At 40.8% G+C, this 15,678-nt stretch overlaps 1 protein-coding gene across 1 annotated transcript; it reads right to left on the bottom strand.

Annotated features, from left to right (window-relative positions):
• Window positions 1-501: 501 nt before the first annotated feature.
• On the bottom strand, window positions 502-14,652 carry atp7a (ATPase copper transporting alpha). Its single transcript, XM_086085403.1, has 23 exons — window positions 14,423-14,652; window positions 13,784-13,907; window positions 11,740-12,217; window positions 10,416-11,192; window positions 10,096-10,323; window positions 9,354-9,517; window positions 9,056-9,217; window positions 8,836-8,912; window positions 7,795-8,017; window positions 7,469-7,702; window positions 7,297-7,388; window positions 6,673-6,800; window positions 6,418-6,572; window positions 6,209-6,343; window positions 5,039-5,233; window positions 4,790-4,972; window positions 4,496-4,709; window positions 3,891-4,037; window positions 3,671-3,813; window positions 2,877-3,080; window positions 2,519-2,636; window positions 1,507-1,609; window positions 502-1,436 (listed from the first exon to the last, which is right to left on the bottom strand). Exons 2-23 carry the CDS (start codon window positions 13,901-13,903, stop codon window positions 1,151-1,153), a joined length of 4,566 nt encoding a protein of 1,521 aa, XP_085941529.1. The 5' UTR covers window positions 13,904-13,907; window positions 14,423-14,652; the 3' UTR covers window positions 502-1,150.
• Between the last annotated feature and the right edge of the window lie 1,026 nt (window positions 14,653-15,678).

A 15,678-nucleotide genomic window follows, 5' to 3' on the forward strand; every position in this document is an offset into this window, starting at 1 on the left:
AGTACTGATAGCTTAAATCAGGGGTGTCAAACTCTTATTAATTAGCTCAGGGGCCACATTGTGTGGGCCGGATCGATAAAATCATTGTATAACTTAAAAACAAATGGCGTCTATTGCGGGAACAGTAAATAAAAAAATAAGACGAATGCAAATAGAACGCGGCAACACTTGGCCTGTATGAGTTCAGGGCGTGTTATATCTACCTGTTTTGCATATATATTGTTCCCAGAATGCATTGTGTGGCGCAGTTAATGAAGTTATAAGGACGTCAATCCTTGTTATATGTATTTAGCATGTTTATGTTTGATTTATGTTGGTCTGTTTTATTTATTTTTTAATTTTTTTTTACAAACCGTAACTTTAGGTGTATAAAACAATGACATCCAGTGCAATTCCGTGTACAAGTTGCATTGCTCATCTGAGGATTGCTTGTAGAATTACACATTTATATGTTTTCATTGTGGCTGGCTGATTAATCCCCAACCCCCCCCCCCTTTTTTTTTTTTTGTTTTTTTACAAAATCTCACGGGCCGGATTAAACCCCTTTGTGGGCCTGATTCGGCCCGCGAGCCGTGCGTTTGACACCCCTGGCCTAAATGCACTTCCTTGACATTATAGACGACAAACTGCACGGCAACGAGCAACACAAATGTAAAAAGATCACAGCAGATTACGTCCAGTTAAGTGAACGCCTGCACGTCGCCACGGCAACACTTGACCGCTATTGGTTCCAAGGTGCTCTCTTTGGAATGTGCTGGACTTTGCCACGACGGCATTTCCACTGGCACTTGGCTAACACTGTTTCCAATTCGCTCTCAAGTGTCATTTGAATCTCCCACGTGGATTTAGATGAGATAAATAAGGGTAAATATAAATACTCCGTATTATACAACATTGAATGAAAAAGATCTCAAACTTAAAAAGGTCTTTGGATACACAGGCGCGTTAAGATGGCTGAAGGGCTCTGACGTCAACAAAATGGAGGGAAAAGAAGGAGAAGAGTAAGTGAGCCACTTAGCTCTGAAGTGCACACGCTTTCTTGGAGTCGAGCGTGACGCAACGGCATCCTCCACCCAGATATGCCCCTCGCGAAGCCGCTTGAGGGAGAAAAACGCAGCTACCTTGTTTACTTTATGACGCCGGCCGGCCTTCAGCACAACTCCTCATCCAACGGCATCTCCCCCACCAGGAGCGAGTGTTTGTCGGGCTCGCTGAACACCTGGCTGTGGATCGAGTGCTTGTCGGAGCGCAGCGAATTGATGGACGCCCGGCTGTAGTTGACGATACGGTCCAGGAGGCTGAGCCTGGGCGAGGATCGGCGCAGCTCGCCCATGCCGATGTTGACGCTGACGTCGGACAGGCTGCCGTGCCGCGCGCCGCGGCCGAAGCGGGCCTCCAGCCGGGCCTCCAGCTTCTCTGCGCTGGGCTTGGTGTAGCTACGCAAAAGGTTCGACAGTGAGGCGGCGGCGGGTTGAAAGGTGGCGTTGGTGTCGAAGAGTTGATTACCATTTGAGTAGAAGTGAGGACAAAACCACAGAAACGGAAGACAACGCCATGGCGGCGGAGCCCATCCACGGCTGTAACACCAAACCAATGGGAAGGAACACACCTGAGGATGCAAAGATGTAATTGTAGACAAAAAAAGTTACAATTTGGAGAACATCCTAGTAAAAAGTATTCTATAGATTTATTAGGCGTGTCATTAGTGCATTACTTTTGAGTTAATTTAAAGTTCCTTTAATGCCACAAAAAAAATTTACGCACTACAACACAGAACAGAAAAAATAAAGTTACATTTCTGAATGAATTCATGATTAAATAAAAAATCAAGAATGAAGTTTAAATACAGAAAAAACAAATATTACAAAAAAGTCTGGGATAATAAAGAAGTAATGCAGAAATTTTTTAACAGTTTTAGAACTATGTGCTAATTTTAGTTGAACCTAAATTGTAAATTATGAGCACAGTCATTAAAAAAAAGTCTTTATAAACAAAAAATAGAATATTAGGTGAAAAAAACTATTTTTACAAGAAAAAACTGTGTGAGACTAAAGAAACTTTTGTATTCTTTGCAATATATTACAAGAAAAAGAATGAACTGTACATTTATCAGAAAAAGACTACACAAGAATAAAATCTAAATATTAAAAGAAACAAAATATAAACCAACAGATTGAATGTTTAAAATATTACAGACTTTAACATGTAATGTGCACACCTGTGCAACCACATTATCTCAGTTTTTTTTACTTTCCCTCTAGTTTTTAGTATTACACATACAAGTTGTACAGGTTATAGTTCACATTACAGTAATAGTGCCACACGTTTTCAAATGATGTATCATTTTCACATTTGCATATCACAAAAACACGGGTGTCAACTTTTTTTTATTTTTATAAGCACTTTATAAACATGCACACTTCTTAAACATTTACCGTTTGGATTGCTGAATATCTTGTCAAGTTCTGTTTTTGTGTTTCAGTTTTTGGGAATAATGAGGCCGACTGTGGTCTCTTACCTGCAGCGATGGGAATGCCGACCAGGTTGTAGATGAGAGCGAAGACAAAGTTGATCCTGATCCTCTTGACGGTCTTTTTAGAGAGGTCGATGCTGCTGACCACGTCCAGCAAGTCATTCTGTCAACACAAATTAATATATTTTAAAAACAGAGTCAAACAAATGTAAAAAAACACACATTTGAAACAATTAATTGTAAATATGATTCCTTTAGGGAGGTATTTGTCTAAGGAACAAAAAACGTAAACAAAACATTTCTCCACCAGATCCTACGAGAATGGAGCATTATCTTATGAGAGCATAGGAGCAAAATAACACATCAGTGCAGCAAAGGCCAAAGTCAAACATTTAATTCGCACCCTGATCAACACCACGTCCGCCGCCTCGATGGCCACATCCGTGCCGGTTCCTATGGCGATGCCAACGTCAGCCATGGCCAGAGCGGGCGAGTCGTTGATGCCGTCGCCTACCATGGCGACCCTCTTTCCCGCCTGCTGCAGCTGCTCTACCTTGGCCACCTTGTGGGAGGGCAGCACCTCAGCAAAAACTTTCCTGATGCCCACCTGATGCAGAAAGAAGGGAGGTGAAGGGGGGAAATAAATCATATATTGAATTGCAATAATAGGGCTGGGTATAGATTCTAATTTCCTCAATCGATTCGATTTCCATTTTTCCTGATTTGATTCGCTTCTCTTTAATTCAACCCAATATTAATTATGGAACTGAAGGCTTTGATGCAGCTTCTGACATGAAGAAGTGGCTTAAAGCAATGGTAGTTATTATGAAAAACGGCCAGTAGGTTGCAGCAGAGTATAAGAGATAAGCCAGGGCCATAAACGAGCTCTTTTCCCCCAGTGTTTTCACCACAAATGTGAATATTGATGAAACTTAGCTTTATTCTAATACTAATTGCTGCAAAACTGAAACAGATACAAATATATATATATATTTTCCTGATTAAAGAAGAGACTGTAATCTTTCTCTTGGTAGGTTCCATGTTTTTATAGCAATAGAACACAATATAACTCTGCGGACCTTGCAAAATCAGTCAAAATCCAGCAAAACAGCCGGGGGCGAAAGGGGTTGCTTCAGTAAAAATGGCTGGGAGTGAATGAGTTAATGATCATCCACTTTGCCGTGAGTCGGGCCTCACCTGTGCAGCAATGGCCCGTGCCGTCTTGCTGTTGTCTCCCGTCATCAACACGACCTCCAGGCCCATGCTGGTCAGAGTTTGAACTGCTAGCTCCGCTTCCGGTTTCACTGTGTCCGCTATGGCTATCATGGCACACAGCAGATCTAAAAGGCAGCGTTGAAATGTTTTCTCTCATGTTTTGAAATAGTAGCATCCTCGTGTCTTGACTTGCGGCACTCACTGTCTACAGCAACCAGGACGGCGGTGCGACCTCTGCGCTCGTGCTCCACCATGGCGTCATCGATATCATCTCGGACCTGCAGACAATTTCTCCTCATCCACTCTCGATTGCCAATCAGGACCATGTAACTTGCAGTTTGGGCCAAACCTGCGGACACACCACACTCGATTAACTTATTCACTGCCAGCCATTTTCATTGAAGCAACCCCCTTCGCTACCGGTTGTTTTATTTAATTTTGACTGTTTGAAAAAAAAGTAAATTTCTATCAGTTTCCGTTTTGCAGTAATTAGCATTAGAATATAGCCGTTTCATCATTATTCACAAATCTGTTCAAAACACAGGCAAAAAGAGCTTGTTGCAACATGGCCCTGGTTGATCTCCTATACTCTCCTGCCACCTACTGGCCGTTTTTTGTAATAACTATCATTGCTTTAAGCAACCTCTTCAGGTCAGAAGCTATATCAAAGCCTTCTGTATGCTCTAGCATAAAAAAAACAAAAAAATTGTATAAATATGTTTTTGGGCGTGAAGGACAAAGTATTTGTAAGTTTTTTGGGATTGAATGAGTAAATATTCAGACATGAATGTCGGGACTGTGACGTACTGATTGGCTGTGGGTCCATGATAAGGGAATGGGATCTGGTTGACGTGATGGTGTCGCTGATCTGAACAAGCATGCTGTTGCGCTGGTTGTTGTCCTCGCTGTCGCTGTCCGCGTGCTTCGACAGCATCTCGGTGTTGCTGACCTGACACCGAATGCCGCAGCCCGGCACGGCCTGGAAGTCGGTGCACGTTCCAAGCGACTCTGAGCCGAGTTCCTGCACGCGCATGGTTAATGTGACGTTACTTATGCTGGCGCTCAGGAAACAGGACTTGAGTGGTTGAATTCAAAACCAACCTGCTTGCAGTACTTGGTGATAGCCGCTCCCAGAGGATGCTCGCTGCTGTTCTCTGCTGTGCCTACGATGGCGAGCAGTCGGGAGCGAGGCATCTTGTTGCCCTCTACAACTATTTTGACCTGGACGACCTTTGGAGTGCCATAGGTAATAGTTCCGGTCTTATCGAACACCACTGACTGGACCTGTGTATAGATGTTTGCTTTTAGTCAGAGAAACATACTGTGGTGGCCGGATTGTTATTAACACACCTTATGTGCCATTTCCAGAGGTTCCCCTCCTTTTATCAGGATGCCATTTTGGGCTCCAACCCCAGTGCCCACCATGACAGCCGTTGGGGTCGCCAGACCGAGGGAGCAGGGACAGGCGATGCATAACACGGTTATGGAGGCCTGGAAAGCGAAGCGAATCACCGCCTCCGCCCTGGAAATGCTTTTGTCATAACCCTGCAAGAGTAACAGTGCCGTTTTACCAATGTGAACATCTTTTTCATGCTTTTAAAAGGCAATTTAGAACTAATTTAATGCCCACGTCATACTGCATATATACACACACGCACATACATATGCGTACAGAATACTGCTTATATATTAGTGCTGTCAGTCAATTACAATTATCGTAATTAATTGCATGATTTCCTTAGTTATCTCGCGATTAACCGTAAATTAATTGCACGTTATATCTGCTCTAAATGTACAATCCAACGTACTTTTCATGTTTTCATAATCTTGTTAAAAGTGGACAAATATGGTTATCAAATACAAATGTGGTTGCATCATTTAGTTACAGTTAATGTTTACGGTAAAAAGGAGTGTGAAACATTGAGGCATACATTTGTGATGAGGTAATTTTTCTGCCACTAGGTGGCATTAGTGTTTCATGTTGGGACAGTGATGACAGGAACACTTCATTTAAAAAAAGAAAAAAATCAAATTCAGAGCAACATGAAGTAACTTGTGGACTCCAGGCCATTTTGTTCATTGTAAATTACAACAAGTCCCCACAAATATATTTATTTTTCATATTAATTAGTGCTGAATTGTGTTATAGTGACTCCTTTACATAACATATGTAAAAGGACTTGGATTTATGAGGTAATACAGGACATTTTTAATAAATTAGAATATTGTGGAAAACGGTTTCCCCCCCCCCCATAAAACTTTAATATAGATTGGGCATGAAGCTTTTTGTAATAAGGGTTTTCTTTTCTTAAGATAAAATATAAAGCACATTTCACTACAGCTGTTCACAAAAATGAATGTACAATTAATTATACACAATTTACAATATAAATAGAACACCAGCTAATACCACCCACAGTTTTTTTGTCTAGGTGGGGGAAAGGAGGTGTTGATCTGAGGTGCATGTTTATTCAGTTAATTGACTACCACTACAGTATTTGAGAACATTAGAACACTCACTGGGAAGTATTTTTCCACCAGAGGGAAATCCATGAACCCAATTGCAATCCAGGAAATCAAAGTAAGGACTGACACGCCGACAATGAAGGGTACAAAGTAGCCACTGATCTTGTCAGCATACTGTTGGATGGGAGCCTAAAAAGAAGCAACAAAGAGAATCAGACACCTTAGCCACCTTGATGAAAGATGGCCGGAATCCCATGACGCACCTTTGAAGTCTGAGCCTCTTCAACTAGTTTGACAATCTGCGACAGCGTGGTGTCCATGCCGACATGTGTAGCGCTCACCAGCAGAGAGCCATTCTGGTTAATGGAGCCTGCAATCACAACACTTCCCAGCTTCTTGGTCACGGGCATGGCCTCACCTGAAGTTCCAAAGCAACAGCTGGTCAGAAAGGAGCTGTCTACTGCAATCAGCTTTCCAGTTTTGGTACAGAATTCTTTGCCCTCTACAGTGTGACCAACCTGTGATGAGCGACTCATCCGCCATGGAATGCCCTTGAAGAACTCTGCCATCGACGGGAAACTTTCCACCAGGAACTACTTTGACCACGTCTCCCCTCTGCACCAGCTCTACATCCACTTGATTCTCACTGGAAATAGAGTCAACAAAAAACTCATGATTGTAAATAAAATATTCTTCCTTTTAGCAAAAATTATTTTCATTTTTGAGTGACAATGTCAAAGGTATTTATTTAGCAATACGGTTTGTATAATGGTGAGTTGGGAGCGAAAGAGGCTTGCTTCAGTTGAAATGGCTGAGAGTGAATGAGTTAAGCACTGTTTTAAGGTCAAAATCCAAGAGAAAAAGTTTTTTCTTGGAAAAATTTTGACACAAAAACAAAGATTTAGATAAATGTTAAGATCTCACCGCCAAATAAGACTGTCTTGTGTGCTCTGTGCGCAAGAAATGTCCGAGATATATGGTTCTCTTGGTAAGATATAACAACTTAATTTGTAGGACATCTGGATGCGAGTTTTACATTATCCTATGAAGAATGACCAACATGGATTTCCTGTTACATCATGTTGGCCTTATCTAGAGGCAATTCAAGAACAAACATTTACACAGTGAATCACAACCAGTACCTTAGAATGGTTAAATCGCTACTGAGAATGACCACTGTGGCCTCAGTGGCTTGCAGAGACATGAGCTTGGAAAGAGCCTCGGACGTTTTGCTCTACAAGGAAGAAACGCAAACAACATCTTAGTTGCGGCAATTCCACATGGCACATTCAAAATCTTGTCAATTATTTGAACCTTTGCTATCTGCTCCAACCAGCGTCCCAGGGAGATGAAGACAAAAAGCATGGGTGGCGTGTCAAAAAATGTGATGGGGTTGATTTTTGCTTGCTCCGCCATGGCCACGATTAGTACGACGGAAGAGTACGTGAAGGCTATGGAGGTGGCCAAGACTATAAGCACATCCATGTTGGCAGATTTGTGTTTCACTGCTTTGTAGGCTTGAGCGTAGAAGTAGCGACCTCCAATAAACTAAACAGAGGAAGAGCATTAGAAGAAAGACTTTAGCTACTCAGCTACACACACACACAGGTGTAAAGGAGCGAAGGAACCTCATGACTCACCTGCACAGGCACGCAAAAAAGGAACGAGAGCAGGTTCATGACAGAAAGGCCCGGGAGCAACTGTCTCTCCAGGAACATGGTGGCATGGAACATGTTGCGATCTTCGGCCGTGGCGTTGTGCTGGTGTGTAGCGTTCATCTGGTAGTCCATGATGATCATGTACACCATCATACCCATCACCGGCACGCAGAATATCAGGCTCACCAGGAAAGATTTCCTCCACCTCAGAGAACAGAGACGTGTGATTATTCATATTTTTAGCATCTTTAGAATGTTATCTCTGTGGTCAAAGTTGCTTCGCTGATTAAACTGAGAAAATAAGATGGTATTGAATAGACTGGATTGAGATTGGATGGTATTTTAGTTTTTGTGCAAAATTTGTGATCGATTGTAATGTCGTAATTTGTGCAATCGATCAATGATGGCATAGATCAGATCCGCAAAAAAATACGCATTCACTCTGGAGTCGTTCTGAGCTGCCATAGTGTATATGTGAGCCCAAAAGCGCAAGCTAATCTATTTTTAGCCTTGTCGTGTTGCCTCTGCGCCCTCAACTAGTGTTTTTGTTTGTTTTGACTGGTAAAAAGTCCGAAACCAATTTACAGCCAGCTTCCAATATGAGCCAAAAAGAAGCAGGTAACAGGAGCATAATGTGGTGCCTGGAAGTTGGCGTAGCTACCAAGTAAATGTATAGCCTTGTTTACAGCTGTTGAACCAAGATAGCAATAGTATTTAACATTAGTTTTAGCAACCTAAATGACTATAGCGATGTTCATGCATTTGCTCTTTTCATTAATGTCAAAGAAGAAATCTATTGATATTTGTATGCAGAGCAAAGAGAGTTTTGTTGGAGGTAATAAGGTTTATATATTTTTTTTTTTGTGGCTGTAACCTTCGGTAGGAAATCCATCCAACCCCTTTTCTATCATATTTGTCCTCATTAGGCTGGCTTCAGGCATGAGGCGGGATACACCCTGGACTGATTTCACGCCAATCAAAAGGTGTACGGGAGATGTGTATGTAAAATAAAATGCTTCTCACTGTCGTATCTCTTTGCTATGGTCCAAATGACTGGCAGCACGGTCCTTCTTCACCAAAGATGCTTCAAAACCTAAATTCTACAAACATGATAGAGCAACATTACATTTATTTATTTACAATTTCAACCTGCAGCTTCACGTTAAATATGATGTAATTTTCACACCACTAGACATGTACGAAACAAATAAAAAAACTGAACATCATTGAAGAAGTGTAGTACCCCAATCAGCTTGATGATGTCTCGGGGTCCTATCACTTCAGAGTCGTACTTGATGTGTGCTTTGTTGGTTGCTAAGGCAACAGAGGCATATATAATCCCATTTTCTTTCATAAGGCTGGATTCAATTTTGTGGACACAAGAGGCACAAGTCATCCCCCTTACCTGGAAGGAAGTGGAACCAAGAGAAGAAAAAAAAGGGAATACATGAAATGGCATGGCAGTAGTCTTCCGACCATATAAGGATTTTTTCTTGTTCATGTAATTACAGTGTTGAATAAACAACAGACATATAACTCACCACTAATTCTAGGTTTCCATCTGAACCTTCGTAGTTCTCCATGACTGAGGCGGAGAAGCCGAGCTCATTCACACACTCTACGATCTTCACAGGGTCGATCTTTTCGGCATCATAGCGTACCTCGGCCTTACTGGCCATTAACGCTACCAGAACGGTGTAGATGCCTGCAAAAAATGCGTATTTTTTTAATATAAAATATATTCCTTTTAACTCATTCGCTCTCAGCCATTTTCACTGGAGCAACCTTCTTCGCTCTTGGCTATTTTACTGGATTTTTAATGATTTTGCAAGGCCCACAGAATATTGTGTTCTATTGCTATAAAAACATGGAAGCTACCAAAAGAAAGATTAGAGTCACTTCTTTCATCAGGAAAAAAAATAAGTATATTTGTATCAGTTTCAGTTTTGCAGAAATTAGCATTAGAATACAACTAAGTTTCATTAATATTCACAAATCTGTTGAAAACACTGGGGAAAATTGCTTGTTGCAACATGGCCGTGGTTGATCTCTTATACTCTGCTGCCACCTGCTGGCCGTTTTTTGTAATGACTACAATTGCTTTAATCGACCTATTCATGTCAGAGGCTGCAACAAAGCCTTCTGTATGCTCTAGCATAAAATAATAATAACATTTAATTAAATTTACAAATACGTTTTTGGGACCATGACAATCTTTAAAGTAGAATGTTTTTATAAATTTTTGGGAGCAAAAGAATACATTAATATAAAATGATAACTGACCAGGTTCATTTTTGAGATTTCGTTCAATGTTTGCCACACATGATGCGCAGGTCATGCCTCGGATCTGAATGAAGCACTTGTTCGCACTTGAGAGTTTGTCCATTTTGCCCGTTTTGCAATCCTGGCTGGGCTCTTTAAGGAGGCTGACCTCTAGTTCTTTATTTCTCACTGGTGCTACATTTGAAGACGACACAGTTGGCAAGGGGCTGCTCTCTGTTGGCAACAAATCTTTGTAGCAAAAACAAAAAAAACTGTAAAGACAAAGAAAAAAATGCTATTTTGCATTATTCCAGTAAAACAGATGACGATGATCATCTCACCAGATAAGAATGCACCAAAGCCCATGTCTTCTATGGCATCCCTAAGCTCTTCTACGGAGGTCAACAGGGGGTCGTATTCAAAGAAGCCCTGCTCGTCAGCCAAAAACACCTGTGCTGACGTCACACCTTTTCTCTGAGACATCATGTCTTGTATGGACTGGACGCAGGAATTACACGTCATGCCCTCGATGTGAATCTTGGCCATGGATGCCAGAGGTTGGATAAAACAAGGCTGGAGTACAGCAGGTTTGGCCAGGGATACTGCAAATGCTCGAGGTGCAGATAAAGCAGGTGGAGGCGAGGTAGCTGGAGGGCTGAGGAGCCCAGAAGAGTCCCAGGGTTGAGTTTTAAAGTTCCCCGGTGGAAGTGCTTCAATTTCCTGTCGCAACTGAGGCACTGTGACTTTCTGCGGGTCGTAGCATATGGAGGCTTTTTCTTCCTCAAGAGAAACCACCACAGAGGATACACCAGGCAGCGTTGAGATGTTATCTTGGATATTGACCACACAGGATCGACAGTGCATGCCTTTGACCGTCAGTGTGACTAGAGCTGTGTCAATAAAGATTTCGGTCTCCTCGGAAGTGTCTATTGGTGAAGTAGCACTTGTTTTATGACAATCAGCAAACCGTTCAACTTCACTGAGGGGCAGTTGCAGGGGGCGTGGCTTGAACTTCACGCAAGCCTTAAAGCCGGCCAAAGCAATCTGGTCGATGATGGTCTGAACACTGATGAGGTAAGGCAGGTACACAATCGTCGCTTCTTGAGAATCCAAAATGACTGTAAAAAATGAGAGAGCAGAAGTTGTACAATTGTATAAAATACTCAGCTTCCACAAAAGATAAGAATAATGGTCAGTTTTAATTGACAGTATTACAGAGGTATTAATTCAGTATTCGTGCAGGAAGATCATTTGACTGTTTTCCACTAACAAGTCCTTAGTTTTAGTTGTTTTTTTTTGCAGATTTTTGTGTGGGCAATGTTTGAAAGTCATCATCTTTGTCTTATGTTGTAATGTGTTAATGTGTATAATAATAAAAAAAATCAGCCCAAAACTTTTTTTTAAACACATTCACTGCCATAGACGGCTTTAAAGGTCAAATGCTTTTTTTTTTTTTACTGGGCTGGCAGTGAATGAGTTAAAAGAAGAGCTAATATCTGCTGATGAATTGGTCGGGCCCTAGTTACAATACTAATACTTCATCATCCTGAAAATGAATACTGATTTTTGCGAGAGCTCTAATTAGGGTTAGATATAGTTTGACACCATTACAAATTACAATAACGATACCGTATTAACAGCACAATCAATACATTTTTTTATCACCTCTGATCTTTTCAATCCCTTTCAATTTTCCAATCTTCCCCTCAATCGTGGTGGTGCAGGAATGACAGGTCATGCCTTGAATGCTCATTTTTAGTAGCGCCGCTCTGCTGTCTGTGCTGCGAGATGGAGACACGGGCACGTCTTTTGGCCCAGGGCTGCTCGGAGTGGCGTTCTCCGACGGCGAGGGCCCCAACATGACTTCAGTGAGCTCCTGCGCGGGCGTCAAAGGCGAGGCAAAGGTGACGTCCGCCAAACTCCCTCCCGAAATCTGAGATACTTTCTCCAAAGCCTCCGGTTCAGCGAAAGGTGTCAGTCCTGATGTCGGGATCAACTGGCTATCAGTGCAAACGGGTGTGGACGCGACGGACGTAGATAAACTTGATTCAAATCCCATGTCATAGATGGCCTCCGATAGGGATTCAGCGCTCTGTTGGCTGTCATAAAAAATGACTGTGGCATTCGCTCGCTCTAAAGAGACCTACAAAATAAGAACAACCATGTCTTGAAGAAACATTAGGAAAGGTTTGCAAGATTACATTCAATAAGAAATAAACTTGACTCATTTTGACTATTAAAATTCTTACCCTTATTCCCCAGTAGGCAGCAAGAGCCTACAAATGTGTTTGTGACATGTAATGACACTAAAGTTGGATCCAATCTAATTTAAAGGGAGAAATCAGATAAATTGCTCTAATGGTGTTTGAGAACAACACAGTCAAGCAAGAAAGCAAGAATAAGGTTACTCTACCCCAGTATTTCATTACAGACCAGATTAATGAAGTAACGTGTGGATACGATACTTCACGCAATGATTTCAGTGACGTCAACAAAAAGGCAGATGCATGAGAGCTTGTGGGTACAGGGTTAATTTGTCCAGTAAGTTTTCTTTACCGTTTTTTTTAACAGCTAATAATAATAATAAATAATAATAATAAAATGATATAGGATGGATCTTCATACTGGAATAACGTACTATAGTGAAACTTATGTGTTTACAATGAAAAATGTTTAGATTCCCTTCAATTTAATAGACAATCAAATGTGTTGTAACAAGAGAGCGACGTATGTTGCCGCCGCCGCCGCCGCGGCTGCTTATGGCGTCCCGTGTGTTAAGACCTGGAGGCGACGAGGTACATATTTCGCTGTCGCTTGTCGCCTCCCGTGTGCAGAGCCCATAACTCTAGAAACATATTAAACCTTTCAGTTAGTGTTTTTACTCTTTGTGTTGATATATTTTTTTTAAAACAACACTAACCATAAATACTAACATACTATTTTCATTTACATTGCTACTAAATTCATTGCAGGCTCAAATTAAAGCAAACGACGATCTTTTCTGATCACCATTATTACAGTAGAAAATGAAAGTAAGATTATAAACTGGGTCCACGAGATTTAAACATGATGGTCCTTGTTGTTCTCTTCCTTCAGAAAGCAGAAACATGTGACACACCGGAGGGAACACTTGACTCAAGCAAAGTGGGGGGGTTCGCACTTTGGATTAGACTTTGTTTTTGTGCCAATGAAAATGAAAATTATAATGAATGAAAATTGCAGTGACATTTACAAGTAAGGTCTGACAATTTCACGTCTATAAAGATTACCAAGAGGGGATTCAGACACGGAATTCTGTAAAAAGACAAAAGGCAAAAAACGTTTCCTGTGGGTGTGGCGTATCGACCTGCTGTCAGAGTCCTGCAAAGGGCAGACCTCTATCTTGAACATACAATTGCATTATCTTTGTTATTTAATCTCAGCCTAAGGGGTAAACAAAAAAAGCAGGCCACAATCACTGCAATTCCGGCTTTGTGGCTACATTGATATTACATAGTTTTACAAGATTGGTCTGACTACTATAAAACGTGCTGCATAATGTCATCTTTGATCAGCTTGTGGACGTCTCAATCCCCATGTGTTGAGATTTAAAGATTTACCACGACATGTTATTAAGAACCTGTTTCGAACCGGAAGAATTTTGCAACAAGTCTGCCCAGTGCCGCTGTTTTGATCAAATGAAAGCGGTTAAAGTATTAAATATTATTACCTTTATTTGTATTACCCCTGGCAAAGAGCCAATGCGCTGCTCGATGGATTGGACGCAGGAGCCGCAAGTCATGCCCCCGACATCAAGGGTGACTTCACACACACTGCCTTCTTGTGTCATGATTCTAAAAAAGGACAACATTTATCAGGCAAACATTCACCTACTACTAGAAACACAGGGTCATTCACATCACATAGGTTAAGGTCACTGCAAAATTGACTTTTCCACTCAATGTAAGCTGCAGAGAGCACAATACATTTATGGATACACCTGTTGCCATAAAGGCAAAAGGAGTCATGTTTTCCTGCTTTATAGTTCAAATAAACAGGCCCGAATTTCACATTGAAGTCAAATTGTGAGTACATTAACACGCCATCATTATTTTAGTATTCATGCGTTTTGCAAAAATGTTTGTTTAGTGGCGTGCCGAGAGATTTTTCTAATGTTAAATGGTGCTAAATGTTAGGAAACGTTGAGCTAACAGGATACTTGCTGACTTGCTACGCTGAAGGAAAAAAAACAAACAATGTATTAAATCACTGTCGAGTAAGCTGTGGCGTAAAATTAGAGCTCAATCTTTTTAGGAAGGAGTACAAGAAAAGCAGAACAAGTGGAAAATTGGAAAGACGAAGCTCTTACCTAAAGAGAAGTGATAGGCAACTACTTGGGCAGTAGCATTAGCCACCTTGCTTCTTCTTGTCAGCCTTCCTTGCGTGCTACAATGCAGACGAGTTGTCGCGGCATTGTTTGCGTGACAAGGAAGCAGCACTTAATAATAGTCTAAATAGTTTCGTGACAGTCCTTGACAAAACAACACGTCCGAGTTCTTTTGTTTCCTATTTTCATGCCGACGTGACTGACTAACCGCTACCGTGTAACGTCACGAGGAATGGGCGGAGTTTAGCCAAGGAAAGCCATGGCAACCGGTATTGCAGTTTGACCCCGATTTTGTCTCGCAGGCTGCATTTTTTGATGAGACACGATGACGAATTAAAATTTTTCATCCGTGTTTGAATCAAAACAAAACAACACAAAGAAAAAAAAGTTGTACGTCTGTATTTTGTTATTGTATGACATGAGTGGGCAATTTTTTTGCTCAAGGGAAAATTGTTGATGTTCAAAATAACAGATTGCTTAGATGAGGTTAAAAAAAAGTATGTGTGTAGGTCTATATATAATGTATGAAATTAATTATACCAATAATAAAATGAAAAAATAATTTCTCATCTATTTTATGAGAATAAATTATGATTAATTGATTAATATTTAATTAACAAATTACAGTATTTGATTACCAACAATGTGTTTAATTGCAAATTAACATTTTATTTAAAATAAATCCATTAACCAATTATTTAATGTGAGAAATAAAATAAATATGTTAAGGGGAAAAATAGCAGACAATAATTTGCTTACTCCTTGTCTATGACATAATTAAAAAATAAAACGTGTAACACACCAGCGTCTCCTCACACAAATGAAAGTAGTCATACAAATACAAATATTTCACGTGAGTGCAAAGATCAATGTTATGGAAAACAATTATTCAGTACATATTAACATAAGTTTTATAGCCTACTGTATTTTCATTAACAAAGGGCTTTTCATTCTTTGGACAGAAAGCAATACCAAAATAAACTTGAACTGATAAGCTTGCTCCGAGCAGACTGCTTGCCTTCCTGCCTCCTTTTTTCCTCCCAAATTCCTAACTAGGCAGCATAAAGAATCTTCCCGCGATTCTTTCTGCGCACTCTCTCACAGTTCACGACCATGTAAACTGCTCTGTAAGATTAGTGTACATTTGAAGCTTCAAATATAAAGAAACCCAAAAGACAAATAGTTTTTTTTCCAGACTGTTTCATTCATCTGGCCGAACTGTTGAAAATTTCACAACG

Source organism: Leptonotus elevatus, chromosome 9, assembly GCF_054856555.1.
Source record: "Leptonotus elevatus isolate MCC_2025b chromosome 9, RoL_Lele_1.0, whole genome shotgun sequence".
Taxonomy (NCBI): domain Eukaryota; kingdom Metazoa; phylum Chordata; class Actinopteri; order Syngnathiformes; family Syngnathidae; genus Leptonotus; species Leptonotus elevatus.